General features: G+C 40.8%; 1 protein-coding gene across 3 annotated transcripts in view; it reads left to right on the top strand.

Annotated features, from left to right (window-relative positions):
- DTNBP1 (dystrobrevin binding protein 1) overlaps positions 1–22368 on the top strand; it is a 44134-nt gene that overhangs the window by 8635 nt on the left and 13131 nt on the right. For all 3 annotated transcript variants that reach the window (XM_083519614.1, XM_083519616.1, XM_083519615.1), the window contains exons 6-7: positions 394–526; positions 4078–4100. In XM_083519614.1, coding sequence (XP_083375740.1) covers positions 394–526; positions 4078–4100 — 156 coding nt within the window. The remainder of the gene's footprint in view (positions 1–393; positions 527–4077; positions 4101–22368) is intronic.

Raw genomic sequence — 22368 nt, 5'->3', positions numbered from 1 at the left:
GCTTCTTTCTCCATACACCATCTTGATCACTGTTGTGGAGTGGAAAGGGATTGCTCCCTGTGGTGGGTGGCTACTGGGTCCTTCTGTGTGTGCTCCATAGGATGTTGCACCTTAGGATGTTTATGGAATAAAGTCACTAGATCTTTCTACATGGATCTTCTTTCATGTAGTGATTGTTCAGTGAAGCCTAGGCCAGTATTGTGGGAGAGTGTTGGTGGGAAGGGAAAAGGAGGGAAGAATAACCTTCTTTCCTCATTGGCCATATCCCCAGTCCTGTGATTAGTTTTGAGACATCACTTGTTTGCCAAGATAAGCAAAATTTTCCTTAAAATCACCACAAATTATGTTCCTAATGGTTTGCCTATTTTGATATTTGAATATCTTGTTACACAGTGCAACTGGAAGCAAATTTTAAGGAAATGGAAAATCATTTACTTTATCTTGAAGACCTCTGTGGACAGTGTGAATTGGAAAGATACAAGCATATGCAAGTACTACAGCTTGAAAATTACAAAAAGACTAAACGGTGAGTTTATTATGATTTAAAAAAATTTTTTTATATTATTGACTGTGAATTCCTTCTTTCTGTGCAAATATATGTTCATCTTAAATATCTTCTTGTCTGAGAATGGAAACTTGAGGTCCCAGAATCCTTCATGAAAAGGAATTATCTGCCTGCAGTTGGCTTTCAGATTCAGGTTGTAGTCTTATGCATGCTTAAGATTGTGCTGAATATGTGCTAGAAAAAGTTTCACTTTGGATATTTTAGGCCTTCAGTCTTCTACTAATTGCAGTGACTTGATCTGCCTTATTAGTCATCTTTTGTCAACATTGCTCTGATTCATAGTAAAGGGCATTGCATAGTAATTGTGGACTCCATTTCTTTGGTACAGATGAAAAAATAAATGCTTCTAGCAATGGCAGGGACCAGCTATTTCTGGGTGAGCTAAATGATAAATTGGTTCATCAAGTTGTCACTCACCTCTTGGGAGAAAAGGTAGTGTCTGGTTTGCTGCTGACATATAGTGAGGATAAGATAAATGGTGTTAGGAATAAACTTGGATCAAGTGATTATGACTTAGTCTGGTTTGATTTAATTAGCAGGCCAGTTGGATTTAGAATTGCAGCCAAGCTATTTGATTTCTAAATGACATATTTTGACATACTCTGGAGACACATTAGTGAGGTGATTTGCATCGTAGGGCTTATATCCTTGAAGAAAAGAGCTGGAATTATGCATTAAATTTACACCAAGTAAGATGGTGAACTCTTTTGGAGGAAAAATCTAAAGATGCAACCAGAAGAACAAAATTGGAGATAACAGAGTGAATAATTACTTATACAGTGGTACCTTGGTTTACAAACTTAATCCGTTCCAGAAGTCCGTTCTTAAACTGAAACCGTTCTTAAACTGAGGTGCGCTTTCCCTAATGAGGCCTCCCACTACCAGTGCCCTTCCACCGTTCGGATTCCATTCTTAGACCGAGGTAAAGTTCGCAAACTGGGACACTACTTCTGGTTTTGCGGAGTTTGTAAACCAAATAGTTCATAAACAGGGCTGTTCTTAAACCAAGGTACTACTGTACAGAACAAGGAATGCCTTTTATTGTCAAAGACTTACCAACCAATTTCTGTTCTAATAATTTGAGAGAGAACTCAATTAATGGGATACATTATTGTCAGAATGTTATTAACAACTGCCATTCAAGAAGGAACATAGTATACACAAATCTTCCCTTTTAGAATGTTTCTTGAGATGCTTGTATTATAACAGAGGAAGATGTAGTTGCTTTCTATCCCACATTGCAGCACCTATTCAGATACCAGACAAATGAGGCTTTTTTCTAAGGTGACTCACCTACCCAGTTCAGGTGTAACATTCTCAACTCAACAAACTCTAGTTTCTCCTTCTAGCAGGGATAAATTCACAGGCTGCCACCTCCTTATGCACCATCTGCAAGAAAACCTCATGGTTTGTTAAACCACAGTTTCCCTATAAAGTCTACACTAGGAAACTGATATAAGCATTCCCTACAGTCCAAAGTCTGCCAAGTACTACATATGAACCATGATCAATCCTAGTTGGTACAGTGTGCTTAAAATCACAGTTTTCAGGTTTGAACATTGCAGGGAAACTGTAGTTTCATGATTTCCAGAGAGGTATGCATGTTAGTCTGTTGCAGCAAAAACGAAAGAGAATTTTGTGCTATTCCATGCACCTGATGAAGTGGTTACAAAAAGTTATGCCATAATAAATTTGAGGTAGCATAACTGATGCAAGTTTGACCTTGTTAATCAGCAGGCTGTGGGCATTAGGAGAGCCCATCCCTCTACTCAGGAGAATGTATATGTTATTTAAAGAAATTGAAAGGTAGCAGCACCAGTTTAGGGTGACTGAGCAGGAGTATATAATCCTTATCTGGTGTTCATTATCCATGTGAGTTGCCCAAAGGAGAGAAGCTACCCTTACCTGAAGTGCTCAAGGCAAGGAGAAAGTAAGTGTCCTTGAAGCCACACATGAGTTCAAGGGGCCTAATTCCTAGCCTAAGAGTGATTTATATTGGACTTTCATCCAACCTTCACCACAATACTATGATTAGGTTGAGAGATACTTAATGCATTTCCTTTGTGAACAATCAGGGTTTAGAACCTGAGTCCCCCTAAATCCAAACCACCTATCACTGTTCCTCTGTCCTGTTACATTTACTGTACATGTGAAACAAAAGAATTTAAATATATCGCATAGCTAAATTCATTTCAATATTCATTTCTGACTTGAACCTTTTTCCCTTGCTTAAAAAACTACCATTCCCTTGAAGATGACATTCGCTAATGCCAGCTGTGCCTATTGGCAACATTCATGATTTGACATTGCTCCATAGTCAATATATGCTAGTTTTCAGTGTTGCACTAAATATAGGAATTCCAGCTTGTTGAAAGACACAGCCTTGGTGGTTGTTTTTTTATAATCTAATTGCCAGTAACTCCTTTGAGATTTCTCTTGAAAGAATGGGTGCTCCTCAGATTACTTCAGTCAAAGAATGTTGTATGTTATATGTTGACTTGAAGCAGGCTGGAATTATTTACAGTTAATCAGAAAGGGTGCACTGGAAAAGGTTTACCTTATTATGTAAAAATGAGCACTGTGCCACTTTGCCCTTGATTAAGCATTGCTAATATTGATCTTGGTTTGAGAAAAAGCATTTCTTTGGTGGATGTTTGTAGAAATCAGCACCCTTATAGACTATTGCTTCTCCATCTCTCTGAATGTAGCCATCCAGGTACATTTGGCTCCAAGATACTGTGTATTTTACCGTTCTTTATATTATAGAACTTCATCTTTCCCCCAAGCAATTTCTGTTACAGTTTTATCATGCATTCAATTTTCTACAAGTAATAAATGCTAAAATGTAGAATTACACTAAATCCTTCAACTCTGAAGTTCATTTAGAGTAGTCTTTATACTTATTTTATTAATATGATTGGATATATGACTTCTGTTGTCTCCAAATTAATAATGCCAATAATTGAAAGAACTTTTTAGAACTTGATAAACATACTTAAACTATTTCAAATTGCTTGCTTTTAAATTCTTGCACAGATTAATTGGTTATACTGTTCATTCAAAGCTGTTTTTGCAGTCAGTGGGAATAAAATATATCAACTGTTGATTGACTTGAGATGAATTTATTATGTGTAATAATGCTGTTTTATACACCCTGATTATGAGAAGCAGTCTTACATACTTAACATACAGTCATACCTTGGGATGAATATGCTTCGGGTTAGGCATTTTCGGGTTGCACTCCACGTCGACCCAGAAGTAACGGAGCGCATTACTTCCGGGTTTCGCCGTGCGCGCATGCACAGACCGTCAAAATGACGTCACGCGCATGCGCAGAAACTAGAAAACGTGACACGCGGACACGGGTTACGTTCGCATCCCAATGTACCACTGTACTTATAAAAATCACACAACTTTACATTCTTTTCCTGTTGCTGACAAAACTTTTTGTGCAGCTAAACTTGTGATCATGCATTTTGTTTTGTTTCCCTCCCTCCCCCCCCCCTTTACAGGAAAGAACTTGAGATCTTCAAAGGTAATTCAAATCCTCCCCCACCCCTTAGGACAACTTTTACAAAATCAAATGTAACAAAAGTTATCTATTTCACTTTTGTTTCTGTATTGCACTAACTTCTGGCAGACCAGTTCTGCAGATCAGCTTTAGCTACCATAATGCAAACAAGCGTCTTACTCTGTCTTCCTGGCTATATATGTTTCTTGTTGAAGTAAATAAGTAATGCTCTGTTGTGCTGATATGCTGGTAGTAAAGTTAATAAACAGTGAGCCTGCAGTTTGAACTCCTTGACTGAGTGAAAAGGGGAGGCTGGAAAGGGATATAGGAGGTGTCTACAGACTTTTCATCCTCCCAACTGCCCTGAGGTGTTGAATGCTGTTAAGCATATGTTGCATGTGGGCATTGTGCCTATGGTGGATGACTACTAATCCATAGTATGGCAGTGTGTTTCCTGCTGTTGTGGGCAGTTATGATGCACAACTTGTTGAGACAAAATGTGTGAGGCACAAAATATTAACCTGCCATTTTAAAAATTGTTAGCAATTGCTAAATGTGTGATTTTGCTTAGCTAAGTGAGTGATTTTATTATTGCATAACACAGTCAATTAACTTCAACAGATAACAAGTGGCACGTTATATAAAATGCCACATTGTTTTAGCTTGGTATTGAAAATGTCTTGTTTGTCATGACAGCTTTAAACTCAGGCTCCATTAGTAGATGGCCAAAGAGTAGGTAAATGTAATTCTGTGCTATTATTAATTCTTGCATTATAGAGTGAACAATATAAACTATGTTTTAAAAAAAATCTTCTAGCTTTGAGTTTTGAAAGTCAGTGGCATATATCATAGCTGTCTTCTGTGCATAGAATTTAGTGTGTTTATATATTCAGCCTGCCCTCTGATCTAGTGCTGCAGCTAAATGTCAGGTCTGTCCATTGGGGGCTGACCTGACATATATTATTGAGAACTGGATGGACAGGCTGGATAGAATTGATCCAGCTCAGCTCCTTCTACCTGGGTACCCAATTCAGCCTCAAAACAGATTGGAGGATTAGCCAGGGTGTGTGTCACAGGAATCCACAGTGAGTCTTATCTTTCTTGTGAGGAGACACATCCATTCTGCTAAGGGTTATGTGGGTCTGTACCTCACGTTGAACTATAGATAATAGGGATACTGTTGCAGTACCATCTATCCTGTTGCCTAGAATTCATTCCTGACCAAGGTAGTCTTGGAGTTGGTGCTGGAGGATCCGAGGACTGAGTATTGAAATTCATTTTGTTAGTTTGAGTCCAGTTCTTTGATTTGTTAAGCTCGCATTGAATCCTGATTCTATTTCTGAGGCATTAGCTACTCCTCAGGAATCCAATATGGGTACACCTTTCAGATATCCTCATATCTTAGGAACCTGTCTGTACCAACCTATCAGCGTTTATTTACCAAAGCCAGACTAAATGTAAGTCTATCGGAAGTGCTAAATGGTAGACTGAGAAGCATCCCTTATCAGAATAGGCTTTATGTTCTCAGGACGTCGATTGTATGAAGCATATCTTACTGCATTGTGGGCAGTACAAGCAAGCAAGGGACCAACTGATTAAACCCCTACTAGCAAATCTGCCAGGAAAATTGGAAGCCTCCCATATTAAATATCTTTTGGATGACAGGTCTAATGATATTATACTGGCTGTGGCAAAGTTTCTTTCAGAAGTTATAAGAAACAACGATTATCATGCTTAAGACCAAACAAAATGACCACCTCGGTTTCTCTATCTTGTATGGCTGACTATCTTAACTGTATTTTGTTCTGAAATTACTCTATGGCTCTTTGGACTGCAATAAAGATTCTCTCAACAAGCCCTCACAGCTTGGTGCCATCTGCAGATTTCCTCTATTCATTTGAGTCATTGATAAAAATATTGTAACAACCACCGGGCACAGGTCAGAACCCTGCAGCACCTCACTTGTCCCCTCCCCCCCCACTCAGTCAAGGAGTTTGCGAACGATCTTTGGAACCCGAACATCCAGTGTGTGTTCCACAGCTTCTGGTTGGCTGCAGGAGCTTCCTGCAGCCAATTGGAAGCTGTGCCTTGGTTTCCGTATGTTCTGGAAGTCGAATGAACTTCCGGAATGGATTCCATTTGGCTTCCGAGGTACAACTGCTCAGTGCCTTGCATGTCTTCTGGGATGTCCTGGTTGCTGTCTGAATGTACCAGTCCCTGACAAGAGGAGAATGGCGTCACTGGCATATGTTAAAACTCAATATAGAAATTGGAGGAACTGGTTGCTTTTGATATTCCAAGGATTAATTTATATTTAATTTATATTTACGACTGCATTGATTTTTGTCTTTTATGTTATTTTATGGATTGTAACTTGCTCTTAGATCATTTGATATAGAAAGGGTTAGCAATTAAAGTTAATATTAATAAAGTTGTACAACTGTGTGTATTTGGGCAGCTCTGTTGTAAACTACAATGATGATGAATAGTAAATATATATTTCTGACTTCCTAGTTTCATATAATAGTTAATTTTATTTCTCCCATGAAGCAATTATTGTAATTATTGAAAAACTAATTTTGACTGCCATAAAATGTCAGTGATTTCCAAATGTATGTATTCAAGTGGACACTTCCATTTCTGCTGTAAGGCATACTTGATTATTTCTTTGTTCTAAATTGCAATATGAGTTTCAGCTACAGATATTTTTAGTAGAATAGGCAGTGCCAGCTGAAATCTGCCTCTCCCCGCCCTTCAGAGCTTTGAAATAATTTTGAAAAAAATTGTAATAAAGTTTTCAATACTTTCTAACAGTTTCATGTGGAGATGAGAACTGGTCTTGAAATATGTCTTAAATAGTGATGTGATTGTCTATGAGGGAGTAGATGTATCTGAGAAGTCCTAACCATTTTCTATGGATACTTGGATCTGATTACAGGTTTTATTTGCAACATGGCTGCCACTCATCTCCCCCCCCCCCCCGCTTCACTGAAAGTACAATACTGGCAAGGAAAGTACAAGATGCTATATTTGAGTTACTGATACTTTACAGGGTAAACATCACTAGACTAGTTTGAGGTTGTTAACCATGCTGCGGGGGCGGACCATCCAAATTGGTCCCACCTTCCTGCAGAGGGGAAGGGTCGCGGAGAAGTCCAGTTGCACCAGGAAGTGATCTGACCATGGCACTTCTTTTGTTTCACTTTTACTTAATATCAGATCACCAACATCCATAGAGGTGAACACCAGGTCTAAGGCATGTCTGTGGCTATGAGTTGGGCCAAACTTATTCAGGGACAGCCCCATGGAGGCCATGCTTTCCACGAAGTCCCAAGTGGCCCCTTGTAAGGTCGTGTCGGCATGGATGTTCAAATCCCCTCGGACAACCAAGCTAGGTGTCACCAGGGGAACATCTGCCATGACCTGAAGCAGCTCGAGCAGGGAATCCTTGGTGCAGCGGGGAGGTCGGTACACCAAAGGAATCCTGTACTGCCCCTATTGCCCAACTTCCAGAACATGCACTCAGAAAAGTGGGTCTTCCCAATAGGACGCCTGGTGCAAACTAATGACTTCCTAAAAAATCACTGCAACCGCCCCTCCCCGCCCAGATGACCTGGGTTGCTGTGCGCAAGAGAAACCTGGTGGACAAGCAGCGGCAAGGACAGGCCCATCTGCTTCATCCAACCAAGTCTCTGTCACACATGCTAGGTCAAATCCTCCATCCACAATCAGGTCGTGGGTGGCAGTGGTCTTATTCATCATTGACCTGGCATTGCACAGCAACACTTTCAGGTCATGTGGGTTTCCCTTGCTGATTCCAGTATCCTTCTGGTCAGGACCAGACCCGGAGGTAGGGATAGTCCTCAGACAAGAACTAAACCTGCCTCCTCGGTCATAACATGGTCTGATCTTAGCATAGCTCCTCCTGCCCATTTCTAGTGATATGATCCTCCATTTCTAGTGATATGAGCCTTCATCTGTACTTCTAGTGTTTTTTTCTAGGTTGGTGGTGGGAGGTAGGGATATCTTGGATAATTTTAATGATAATTTTAATGTTAACCTCTTTCTGAACTTTGCAAGGTATATACTGTATGACAGGGATTCAGCAAGTGAGACATATCAGTAGAAGCTTGAACAAGAAATTTGTGTCTTGCACAATGGAGCTTCCCCCTTGCCCTCCATGCCCCTTGAAATTGTTTTGGGGTGGGGAGTTGGGAGAACTCCTAGAACGGTGCGCGGGGGGGGGGGGAGTGCTATTCCATATGGCAAGTAGAAATGCATGCCCTGACAGAACGATTGGCATAGCATGATGTTGAATTATTCCGTAAGTCTTTACTGAGATACGCAGTGTATTCCTTACTGTTGCCTGTTGAGCAGATAATGACGAGTGAGGGTATGCAGGTGATGTTTCTGTTAATGAAACTAGCTTCAAATTGCAGCCTTAAAATAGTGCAAAAAGAGGGAACATAATGCTCCTGTGTAAACGTATGATGCTCCCACAATTACAATGTTGCATGTATGATACTGGGTAGCTCAGAATGTAGAACTGGATAAGGTATAAAAAGAGCAGTTAAAATCTGGGAGGGAACACTTTGCACCCCCCTTTTTCTCCCACTGTGCACAAACAGGTTTAACTGTATGCTTGCATTTAAATCATGTTTTTTTGCTTGAGAAAGCATTTCTAAATTGTGAAAACTCACATTGTTGAGATTATCAGGCACAGGAATGTTAATGAGTATTTGGCTTAACAGAGCAAATCATAATAAGCTGTGATTGAATAATTTGTGTGATGTGTGTATCACACATTAGCACAGTGTTTTCAAGTTCAGACTCTCTGTGTATATGCACGTGTGTGCGCACACCACACACATGCAAAAGGGGGAAAATGCATTTCTAGCAAGACTAGTACATAATCTGTTCTGAAGGGTTATTAAACACAACCATAATTGGTAATTTTGGGAGGGGAGAGCCAAATAACCTGTTCCTATTTAAACTGAAATCTGTTCATCAGTGGCTTAATTGAATAATGTATTGCATTTTGTTAGACAATCAAGTATTAGCTGTTAGTGTATTCCTTATGACCACTTACCACCCCTTTTTCAAACGGCATGTGGTAGCTCCCAGATATAGGCAAGCATTCTGGAATACCACATCTCCTGACAGCTTATGTTCAGTTTATGGAGCAACAGTGGAAGAATTTGTCCTTGTTTGTTTCAGTTTTATGTGAATGACCAATTGATGTGGTCTGTCCTGTGTAGTTCTCGAGTGGGGGAATGGATGTGTAGTATCATTCTTTTACGACGGGAAAGATGTACATCACTAGAGCTGCTTAGTAATTGGAGGTTTCACTTGATCTGCACTGTGCTTCTGTTTACTTGCCTGTTTCTCTCTGCCATGTCTTCTCCAGGAACCAGTGAGAATAATCGGAAGAATTCTTGTAGGTGAAAGTTTATTAATGGTTTTCATCTTTAAAGCTCTTATTGTATTAAAATTCCAGTTAAAGCAATTTGTAAGCTATTTTTGGATCTTTTGTTTTGCTTAACTTGTACTGTGTATTCTGATGGTGGAATAGCTAGAGATCTTATTTATGTAGCTGAGAAGAGTAAATGAAAAAAATATTCCTGCATATTTATAGCAGGCATTGTTATTCCTTTGCCTTGATTATAAAATGAAATTTTGCAGGCATGTATCTAAGCTGATGATGATCTAGGTCTGTAATTATGTAAGAGTTCATAGAAATGTACATTGCCAGGCACTGGATAAAATTTGCCTAGTACACACTTCTTTCTTTAAAAAAGAAATCATTAAAATTAAATATGATATTAGAGAACAGTAGTCAGGAATCCATTTCTGTTGAATCATTTCTGTAATGTTGACTGCTGGCATCCTTTAGTACAAGCATGTTTTAACATGAAGCAGGTGGTTTCATATTTGGTAGATTGGAGAAAAAGAGTGGTATAAGAGTGGTATGCCAATCCAGAACCTTTTTTTCTGCTAGTAATGTTTAAATGAGAGGTTGGTTTCTGATGTGTTCCTTTTTGCTTTTAAAGCTACCATTGCAAAGCCATGTTTTTAAAAGAGCATTTCCCCACATATGTGAAGAATGAAACAATCAAAATCACTTTTAATTTTTTTAAAATTTTGACTAAAATGTCACATAAAAGATGCAAATTTGATTTTTTAATGTTTCAAATACATAGTCTATGCATGATTAAACTATTTGCTTGCTATAAAATATTTGCTTGGTATAAATCCTAGTGTAGAATATGTTTTCATGCAGTTGGGCAATGTTTTCAGATTAGTGTTATCAAAAAAATGTTAGTACTTTACTCTATTTCCACTATTAAAAATAAATAAAAGATGTACTAATTCAAAAATGGCAGAAATTATTATCCAAAGTGAGAATTCCATGTTACAGTTCTTGCTTTTTTAAAAAAAGGGATAAACTCACATTTCTGCGAGTTGGCACTCAGAATTTTGTGTGTTATTCTTTACAGTCTTCACTCTTCTTGCGGTGTCTTTTCGTTGCTTTGTTTTGTCCTGTGTTACATGTTAGCATGTGTGTGTGTGTGTGTGTTTTAGTTAAGCCAACACTGAAGCTTCTCTGAAGTCTAAAAGAGCCTTTTCCAGTACTTAGTTCCCAGATGTTGTTAGATTACTGCCCCCATCACACTACCATGGGGAAACTGTTCCAGTGACAATGCCCACATGCTTCCCCTGTCTAGGGTTTGTTTTAAAGGCCCAGGGTAGAGCTTCACATAGTCATTCTGTTGTGAGCTGGCCTCCCCTGCACCTGTACAGACATTGACAGTTAATGCATGAGAGGAGCACAACCCCAGTTGCATCCCCATCAGCTCTAGGCACAGCATGCAATGACCCTGCTTCTGCCAGTCTGTAGGCATACCTACAGGCCAGGGGTTCAAATCCCTTTGTTTCGTACACCTACTATTGTATGAGCACAACATACAGTCTCAATGGAAGAAGGAAAGCCTGCACAGTATGTTACCATCATAGCTATATGGGCAGAGAGTACATGCAGCCCTACTGGGACAAAGGTTCAATATCATCTGGTGACACAAGGACTCTTGCCCCACAGCCCAGGGGTCAGCACATGCAGCAAAAGGCATTGACAGCATCAACCTCCAGAGGCTCACTGTATACAATACTGGACTGGGAAGCAGGATGTGGCAGTTTCAGGTCCACCAGAAAAAAGGGCAAATTGTAGCCCCCCCCCCTTTTTGTATGCCTGGTTAAAGTCATGTCAGGCAAAAGAGAATGTGATTTCAGGACTTGAAGTCATGCTGCAAACACCATGGAGCAGTGCCTGAAACCATATACTATAACAGCTGACAACAATCAAGCACATAATGAGCCATTTGTCTTCTCTTCTGCCAACTTCAACACCTGCATAGATGCCAGGAATCCAGAAGGAATCCTAGCTGGGTGAAACAGCTCACATTTTACATGCAAGGGACCCAAGTTTCAATCTGAGTATTACTCCATACCAGGCACACCAGAAGAGTGCTGCATGGTACCAATAACTCAGCCTGTGTATGGGCCAACAGTCCTTTTCGTTTGCCTCACTCCTGGCAACCTATGTGATCAATCCATTACATACCCTGCTATTTTGCCTGATAGGTTGGTTCTGCTGGATAGGCAGAGGCAGAGGGCTCACTGCCTGCTTTTATTTTCATTCACTGCTGTACATCCCAAGAGGCATTCTAACCTCATGGTAAAGGATCTTTGACTGAACAGGGGTGAAGGGCCACTCCTAAACCCTTCAAGCTCTCAGCCTCTGTGATTTCCATCCTGAAGCCAGCTGAAGCCAGATCATGCTAGAGTGTGGGAAAGCAATCCTTATCTATCAATCTCTGGGAATAAGGAAACAACACATATGGCAGTTATAGCACTGATTGATCAGCATCTGGGGTGGGGTAGAACTCAGTAAATCCTGCAAGGAAAAGGCAAACATTTGGGATTGGCAAGATGCCACTCCAGCAGGGTGCTTGTCCTGTGCTTTGCACCAGCCATACCTGCTTCATGTTAGGAGTATCTTCACTTGTTGCAAAACTGTCTGCCATGGAGCTTACAGTGGTAGCTGCGGAACAGTCAGCCTGAGGAGACCAAGAGTAATGAGTAGTAGGCAGCAGCTGGATTATAGCTGAATCTGGATGCAGAATAGGTAGAAAGGCAGAAAGAGACAAGGGGGAGTGGTACAACCCAAGTGCTCATGTGTTCCTCCTGCAGTGACTGTGAGTACACACCCCTTTTTCATCCTTGGGGGTTGCAGTGGAAGTCCGAGAGTGATCTTGCAATGCATTAGGGATAATGGGGTTCAATAGCAGTAGTTGAATTTGAGTGCTTGGTCTTTGCTAACAGCTTACCTGCAATGTTGGGATGAGTGCTTCACCTTAATGTGGAAAGTATTACTTTCTGCTGAAAGTACATTTTACTGTTAACAGCAATGCGGTTCAGGAAAGACACAGTGTTCATGTATGACTGATGTAGGGATGGGAGACAAGGGAAGCATTTGGAACAATTCTGCATTGTGTCATGGTTACCCCTGATCTCTTGCTTACCTATGTGGGGTGCTCCATCCTGGCACCCTCATTGTTGGAGTGAGGTTTGCTGTTGGATATTTGTATCTGGATTCTAAAGATAATATACCTGTTAGGGTTCTAGGCAGAGAAGCAATACACTGTTTTCTATGAGTAATTTGGAGACAGTGACCTTTGCTATAATTAGTCCTTGCAAGCTCTAAGTGTGTATGGCGTGGGACCAGAGAAATGTAGCAGCATGTAGCATGCCCTGTTCCTTGTGTTGTGGTCTCCCTGCGTGTGGTTAATATATTGGTGGTGATATGCTGTGGTTTGGCATTGAGTTACACCATATGTTATGAGACGCAGGTGGGCTTGTGGATCGTGAGGTCAGCAGTTTTAATCTGTGTGATAGGGTGAGCTCTCGTTGCTTTTTCCTAGCGCCTGCCAACCTAGCATACCCGCATGAGTAGATAATAATAATAATTTAATAATAATAATTTATTATTTGTACCCCGCCCATCTGGCTGGCTTCCATGGGCGGCTTCCAACAAAGATAAAAAATACATTAAAATGTCACACATTAAAAACTTCCCTGAACAGGGAACTTCCCTGATAAAGAGATACTGCTACAACAGGAAGGTAAATGATGCTTCCATGTGCTCTGTCTTCTGTTGCAGTGTCCTGTGCGCCAGAAGCAGTTTAGTCAACCCAGAAAGCTGTCTGCGGACAAATGGTGGCTCCCTTGGCTTGAAAGCAGAAATGAGACCACACCCCATAGTCGATTTTGACTGGACTTAACCATCCGGGGTCCTTTACCGTTATACCATATGTTACACTCTGTTGTGGCAACATGGGTAGGGTGGTTATCAATAGAGAGGCACAATTTTCAACAACATGCGCCCATGGAAGTCAATGAGAGAAATTTCTTGGCACTTGGTCTGGGGCTGATATGAAGTTCCACTGTTGATAAGCATTGCCTGTAACTTGAAGACGTATACCGTATTTTTCGCCCCATAAGACGCACAGGCCCATAGGACGCATCAAGTTTTTTTGGGGGGAAATAAAGAAAAAAAAATTATTTCCCCCCCAGGCGCTTGTGGGGCAGGCAGCGGGGAGAAGCGCTCTTCTCCCCGTCTCCCACCTTCAGATCAGGTCCAGGGACAGCGGGGAGACGAGCTGCGTCTCCCAGCTGTCCCTGGAGCTTGTGGGGCAGGCAGCGGGGAGAAGCGCTCTTCTCCCCGCCGCCTGCCTTGAGATCAGGTCCGGGGACAGCAGGGAGACGCGCTGCGTCTCCCTGCTGTCCCCAGAGTGGTGCGGCAGGCAGCGGGGAGAAGCGCTCTTCTCCCCGCCGCCCGCCTTGAGATCAGGCCCGGCCTCCAAACCACTTCGGGAGACAGCGGGATGGCGGCGTTCCGCCTCCCTCTGTCCCCTGACCTTGTGGGGCTGGCGCTGGGGCTCTCCTGAAGCCTGGAGAGCGAGAGGGGTTGGTGCGCACCAACCCCTCTCGCTCTCCAGGCTTCAGTGAAAGCCTGCATTCGCCCCATAGGACGCACCCACATTTCCCCTTCATTTTTGGAGGGGAAAAAGTGCGTCCTATAGGGCGAAAAATACGGTATATGATACAGCATGTGTTCTGCTTTAGATATTATACTGGCGGAAGATGCCAGATAAATGGGTGAATCTGTCATGGCATACCTGGTATTCTACCAATATAGCAAGTCTTCTGCTGAATCTTATAGATCCTCAACTGGCAAATTTTCAGAATAAAATTGTGCCATCATGTATAGCTAAATAATGAAACAAAATACATTTGTTGTTGTCAGTTGCTCTATTGGGAAAGCACCTAGTGATGGTGGTGATGGTGGTGAATAAAACAATGATAATCTGAAAGAGATTGGCAGCACAGATATCACAGTGAAGGTTTCGTTCCAGCACATATTTGTACTGAAAATCAGTCTTCATACATTTAGATGTTCTTATAAAAAGCTGACTTATTACTTGAGCTAGCCAGACAATATTCTACCACTCGAGTTGTTTATGCTGATCTTCATGAGTGATCATCATCCATACTCTCATGCAACAATATAGATGATAGTGTGGGTTTAAACAATAAATTGAGCAGTCAAGTTTGAGTGTTCAGAGTGCTTGGTAACAATAATATAAATGAACTTAAGAGGCTTTTACAACTAACTCTGAGTTCTTAGTTTGGTTTTGAAGTGCTTAGTGGATAGTTGACTGAAGGTAGGAAGAAACGAAGAGTGAACACATTTGGGGAGGGTTCAGGGGGGCATGTGGAGTGGGGAGGAAAGTCCTGTTGCTCTAGCAGGACTTATTTGCTGGCTTCTGCTAGGGCAACTACTTGGTTGAATCTGGCCCAGAAAGCAGCCTCAGTAGGTCAAAATCTAAATTAGATCCTAGTAACATGGAAGGGCCATGTTGATATCAATAAGCAAGATACAAAAGATGTTACTTTAAAATGAAAGTTGATACAGAGAGTCAAGCTCTCTTAGACCTCTGCCCACAAATGGTTTATAGAACAGCTTGTTTCCATATGCTTAGAGGCTGCAGAGCTGGATGATTAGAGAATAGATGGTCATACATCAGAGAGATAAATAAAGCTGAGTATTCTGAGTGCTTGGGATGTGTTCACAGTAGAACTTTGATTTTAGTCTAGACTTGGAAATGCTTATGTAGAATCCATTATAAATGGAAGCTGAAAGCTTAATATAAAACTTGATGGAAGATTTAGCATGAAGGATTGTTTCCTACAGTGCATCTGAAATAGTGAACAGATGCAAATAGCTTTGAAGTAGAAGTGAGTGATTCGTAACCTGATAAAGAAATAATAATAATTTATACCCTGCCCATCTGGCTGGGTTTCTCCAGCGACTCTGGGTGGCTCCCAACAGAATATGTAAAAAAGCAACAAAACATCAAACGTTAAAAACTTCCCTAAACAGGGCTGCAAGGAAGTATTGTATGGATCCTGAATAAAAGTAAAACATGAGTCAGACTAGAGTTGGTATTAGATAATGAATGAAAAGGTGTTTGTAAATATATTGTCAAGAGCTAGTCTGACCTAGACACTGAAGGCATTTTGTCCAAGGAGTTTTGTCCTCATGGAATGCCTTGAAGAATCTGTTAAGCAGTCTAGCTCATCAGGTCATGCAGACACCTTTCTTTGAGTTTGGACAATTCCTTACACCACACCATGGATCGAGCTTCTCCCTCTTCCCCTGTAGCCCCCAGGAGCTAAGACAGAGGCAGACCTGGTGTGAGAGTGGCTGGGGAAGCCCAGCCAGATGGGCAGGGTATAAATAATAAATTATTATTATTAAATTATTATGAGACAGATAATGGATGAGAAATGCTTGCCTGACTTTAAGGAAAGCAGAGGTCTACTGAGCAGGAGGGGCCTACTCAATAGGAGGCTTCCCCAAGTGCATCTGGTAAGTAGGAAGGGGGTGAGTTGGCTGTTCAACAGCTCACAATAGAGGTCTCTGGACAGCTTTCCTTCCGGTTCAGTCTATCTCGCTCCTGTTTATCTTGTCTTGACTCCTGATTGACTATAGCTCTGGGATTGCCATTTTAATAGGCCACTGTGCCATAATGTTTTGTACATGCATGTGCTCATGTGTAATCTTCCTACCAGTAGAAAACAAGCACAGTAGGGAGTATGTTGGACTAAATGTTTTTCCCTGGTGGTGTTGGGTGGTGTGTTTTTGGTTTTAGATGGGTTGCCACATTACTTTATTAGCAGGGATGGGAAATCTTTTCGGCTCAGCAGGTCAGATTCTTCACTTTCCCCACCCCTGCAAACAAACCTTTTGGACAACTCACTTGTGAGTCATTTGACATCATTATGATTTTTAGATGATTGATAGGTGCATTGCCTTACCTACCTTTCAAAGTCCCCTTTTCAGTGTTTCCAAAGTGCCTGACAGCCAGCTTGGTTGCTGGATGCTCATTTTTGTATTTGATATCAGAAGGAAGCCCTAGTTTCCCTATCTGGGAATAGTACCTTGCCCAGCCCTATACTTGAAATCTCTGTGGTCTTTCCCTCTACCAGCCTCAACCTAAGGTTGAAAGAGATGCACTGACAGGTTAAGTTTCAAATGAATACATTCCATATAAGAGTAATGCATTAAATGCAAAATAAATAATTATGAAGACTGCTCAGACTAAGGAGTTATTTGGGTTTGCTTTTATCTTCTGGACTCAAATAGAAAATACCTTGCTCTCTGCAACTAGAACATTAGCTTAAGCCTACTTGTTATTTTACAAGAGAAGTTACATAAAATAATGTAATTTTATCAAGAGAACTGGGTGATTGGGATGTATCAAGTGGTGGTCTTCCTTAGAGCAGACCTATTCAACATTGCAATTTTCAGTTTTTCCATCTGTTGCAAGCATTCCAGCTTGCCAGATAGAATGACCTCACCTCTACTCTCCCTGCACACTGTTCTGGGGATTCTCCTGACCTGCTCAGGCAGCTTTGGGAGGAGGAGGGTGAGAATAGGGGAAAACCCATTGTGCAAGTTGAAATCCTTGTGTAGGGCTTCTAACAGGACAGTTTAGGTGAATCCCACCCATTGAAATTAATGAGACTAACTTGGGTTTATTAATTTTGGTAGGTCTACACTGAGTCAAACTTAGTTTGATATAAGCCATTCACGCTATCTTACTGCTTTTCAGAAAGACTGAAGGCACTAGTTCTGTAAAAAAGAAAAACACTCAACTATCTGAAAATTTAAGAACTGTTGGCATTTAGCTAAGAAGAGCAAAAACTTCCAGGTCAATGCTTCCCAAACAAGGGAACTTACAATGTTTGAAATTGCTGTCTCTTTTTTTGGACATGAAATGGTCCTTCAAAAGGAAATACTTGCTTAAAGTAAGGGCTATTTGTTTCAGAACTCTTAAGGCAGAGTCTATTTGATATAATGTAAATCCTACAGTACCTTGTGACTTCCTTTTGATTTGAAATGTGACATGACAGTTGAAGTATCAAATATAGTCCTGTCAAAGCTAGTTTCTGTATCAAGATGATTCCCTACAGAGAGCTTTCATATAGCCTTAAGGGTGAGCTATTGAAGGCAGAATCAAATAGCTTAACTAATGCATTGACAAAACTAACCTGTAAATATTTGACTAGACTGCAAAGATGAAACAAGGGTAGGTATTGCTTACAAGTTCATTGTGCAGCAGATATTCTCAGCTTTCAGAATTTCCACACCCACTTATCTCCCAACTTGGTTTTTGAGAGGTCTCATGGCTCCAGAGGGGAAACTGATAGCACCACCATCATAACCATCAACTGCCAGTTCCTTTCACAACAAAGTACACTCATTAGCAGACACTTAATATGTCCTGACCTCATTCCTCCCTTCTGTCCCCCCAGCATGGCTTTATGGCAGTTCCCACAGTTCCTAGTGTGTTTCCCCATCCCACTCACAATAGTTTCAGAACTACCATGGTTTCCTCAGTGGTTTTCAAGTTTATCATTGTTAACAAAGATGTCTCCCTTCAAGGTAATTTCGGTAATTACTTTTTTTCTTAATAGTCTGCTTCCAGATGTTGAAACCTGGTCTGTGCCTTCTAGAAACACATTACTGTAACTCCAGACAGGTGTGATATGTGCAGAGCCATTCTTGAAGTTAAACAGACTACCTTGCTCAGAGCGGTAATCTTTGACTAGTGAAATCCAGCATAATAAGGACATATTTTATTCACTAGTTCAACTTCATTTCAGTAACTGATCTAAGTAGTCAGTTCAGTTGCCTTCTCTTCTTCACCATGCATAAGCACATAGATGGGGGGTGATAGCCTTCTGTGTAATTTTATTAAATTTTGTGTGTTCTGTATGGTTTGCCACCTGGCCTGAAGCCGCCTTGTTAGGGTAACAAAGTATCTAACAAAAATGCAAAACAGAGGATTGAGAATTCTAGCCCATTAGCTTTAGAACAAGTATAACTATTTAAGTTGTGAATACTGCTCAATTTTGTATAGTAAGGCAACTGTGTGCTTTGGAATCATTTGAGATACACACTGCCAAAGTTGTCATAATTCCTTTTGTGTAATGCTTGATAAAATTGAAGTTAATATTAATTTCCATTTGGGCATCCAATTTTGTCAATAATAATAATAAATAATAAATATTTAATTTATTACTTATGCCCCACTCATCGGGCTGGGCATCCCCAGCCACTCTGGGCAGCTTCCAAAAGGATATTAAAAACAATAAAAGGTCAAACATTAAAAACTTCCCTAAACAGGGCTGTCTTCAGATGTCTTCTAAAAGTCAGATAGTTGCTTATTTCATTGACATCTGAGTGGAATGGACTTCACTTAGGGAATGGGACTTCCCCTTCCTCACCTTTGCACTTCCTGTATACTCCCACAATCTGCTATAGAAGGCTGGTGTCCTTGTAGCTTGAGCAAAGTATGCTCTTTTGATAATTTTCATGTGACTTTGAAAATCTCCAGTTACTATAAATGTATTGATATATTTTTAGTTCATTACATTGAACAGGTTTGTTGTGCATCCTCTTTGTTTTTATGTTATCAGTGAAGGATATATCACATATATGAAAATCTCAACATTCATAGTACTTTATTTTTTAAAAGCTCTGTAGGTCAATGACAATAATCAAATCTCTAGAAGAAATCCAAAGCTACCCTTTTAAATCCGTCTAGTATCAAATTAGTTCTCCTGAGTCCCAACTCCCATGTAAAGGCTGGGAGACCAGATGTAGCTCTGTGTGCTCTGTAGGTCACCTCATTTGGGCTGTGATGGAAGAAATGAGTTCTACTCTTGAGAATAATTGCTAGAATTGTTTTTCTGGGGAAATTAATTATAAATACAAATGTAGCTGTGTATATCTTACTATTATATGGTATGTTATTCTAAAAAACTGAAATGCTTGTTTTACTATAAGTGAATTGGATGCAGATAACCAGGTGAGGTTTAACTGAAATAGGAAAGTAAGTTTCTCAAATAGAATCTTTAGTATGTTGACAGATCATCACCTATACATCTTTTATGTTTCTTTAGTTCTGGTTTCTCTGGAAAGCTTTTTGTTAACTCAAATTATATTTCTGTTAATAATAGCTTGCTTTAATTCTTCTCTAAAGTGTGTCATTTAAAAAAGTGTATTCTGTCCCATTACTGATAGTAAAACCTAGTGTTGTTCTTCAGAAATGGGTTCTTATTTCTCTCATCTGCCTGATGAGGGTGACAGTAGGAATGTACAAATTGTTAAGAACAGGAGGTTGTGTTGGTAATGCACCTTGACCCAGAGGGCCATGGTTAAATTTAATTTTATTTCATGGAGTTGACATCACTTGTATTGTAAATGAGTATTCTGTGATGAGTGCTATGGAATCATTAGCCATAAATGTGAAAACTTAACATCAGACTCTTAAAATTAGTGAAACATAATGAATTTGTGAAAATGAGTAAATTTGATCTTCCAAATGATTACTTGAGTTTTGTGAACACATACTCTAATTTCTTTCTGCAACATGACTAGAAATTACCGTATTTTTCTCTCTAAAACACTCACAGTTTTTCTCCTAAAAAGTAAGGGGAAATGTCTGTGCGTGTTATTGAGCGAATGTGTGGTCCCTGGAGCTGACTGGCCCGAGTACAGGGGCAAAAATCAGGCAAAAATCGGATCGCGGAGGAGGGAAGGCTAAAGAAGGAAGTTGCTGCTTTCCTGCATTCTGCCTCAGGGTCTTACTGCCCACTGTTTTCGGTTGCTGTGTATGCTCAAATGCAACAAAGAGCAGGGAAATCCCCTGCCCTCCTGGCAAGCAGAGGGGAAAGGAAAGGATCGCGTCCTTCCTTCTAATTCCTTCCTAGTCACACTGCGCGCAGGCTCCAGCCTACCTGGCTCAGGTTCCGTCGGCTAGGAGCGCAGCCGACAGCCACCACCTCCTCCTCTCCGTGCTCCGCTGCTGCTGCTGCTGCTGCGTCCAGCATCGCAGGCAGCTGGAAAATGCAGGTGGGAGAGAGGGGGGGGGGCTGGCTTGGGTGGGTGGGGGGAAACTTTTGCCTTCCTTTCCTCCCTCCCATTAAACCCCTCTCCTGCATTGTTAGCCAGCTGCTTCTCCGCACACCCGTCTCGTGCTCCTTGTCCCTTCTGTGTTTTTCCTTCCCTCCCCACTTAAAACGTGGTTACAAAGCATGGATCCACATGGATCCTCAGGATCTTTGCATTGGGTCACCCCAAATTCACCATCAGATCACATAGCATGTCCATGGCTACAGCCTGCACCAAAAAAATCACGCACCCACTGTTGCCTGGGGCCACAATGGTGCAAAAACGTGGTTACAAGCCACAGATCCACATGGATTCTCAGGATTTTTGCATTGGGCTACCCCAAACTCACCGTCAAATCACATGTCTGTGGCCACAGCATGAAGCACAAAATGATACATCCACTGTTTCATTCAGAATTTTTTTTATTGTTTTCCTCCTCTAAAAACTATGTGCATGTTATGCTCAGGTGCGTGTTATCGAGCGAAAAATACGGGTATTTTTAATAGAACCAAAGAGCCTCAAAAATTAATCTGCAACTAACACAATGTGAGTGACTTTTTTTATAGGATGGTGATGATGATTCAATTTATTGTCTCCTTTTCATCAGCAGGTCCCAGAGCAGGTTACAGCAATTTAAAATTCAATAATAAAAACAGTTAAAACAAATTGCAGTCACATGAATAGGGTGGGTCCTGAGAAAACATATCTCAGATGTCAAAAGCTAGGGTAGAGGGGTGCCTCTTCTGCATAGCCACTTGCATGGATGTGTTCATTGCCTTAAGTTAAACGACTACAACGTAAGAATACTAAAAGGTATTCTTTGTTGTCTGTCATGACTGCGACTGAAGGGGATGTCAGAGGAATGATCAACAGCAACATCCAAAATATTTCCATTGAGCTTGGTCCCTAATAAGAATGCTTGGGGTTGTAGCCCAGTTCACTAGAGGTATCTAAATGCTGAAGGGAATTTATGTATTAAGGTATTTTAACAGAAGGGAAAAAGAAGGGGAATGAGAAGCATGTGGAAGGCGGCTAAAATCTTACTAACACTCACATTTAACAGACACTGCTTAGGAGACAGGTTTGTTTCACAGTAACACTTCTCACAGTAAGATAGCTTATCAATGCGGACTTGGAAAGTGTAGGTTGACATTTTTAGTTGACTTTAATGACTATTCTTTACAGATTTTACAGACAGATCATCTTTTCAAATGGACTGTGGAGAAAACCCCATCTTAACAAGATTGTGCAAGGCTTGTTTGTATTGATTAGGAAAGAACTTGCAGTTCTTTGACAGAATGGAGTGCTGCTGAATAGTAGCAAGATGAATGTGTTTGTTATGAGTCAGTAGGTAAAGCTTTGAAATCTCATGGCTGGCTGATTCTTTTGCAAGTTGATGCCTTTTACAGGAGAGTGCCTAAGATGTAGCCTATCTTCTGCTTTATCTCTGTTTTCCATGCAGTCAGAGAGAAACTTACACCTGAACTCTTAATCTACTATATTTTTGTTTTCGTTGCCATTTGTGTGGTCAATTATCAATTGCAGCCCAAAGTGCTTGTAGTCTACAAACTCTTGAAATGATAAATAACAATGAATCATCAATGAAGGAAAATACCAAAGCTCATGATATCAGTATTTACAAAGTCCATTTAATCTAGATGATTCTGAGAAAAGTGAGGGCATAGAGTGCTCTAGACATAGGTCAGCAAG

Source organism: Podarcis liolepis (genome assembly GCF_965112155.1).
Source record: "Podarcis liolepis genome assembly, chromosome: 8".
Taxonomy (NCBI): Eukaryota; Metazoa; Chordata; class Lepidosauria; order Squamata; family Lacertidae; genus Podarcis; species Podarcis liolepis.
This window is presented reverse-complemented; position numbering and strand designations above follow the sequence as displayed.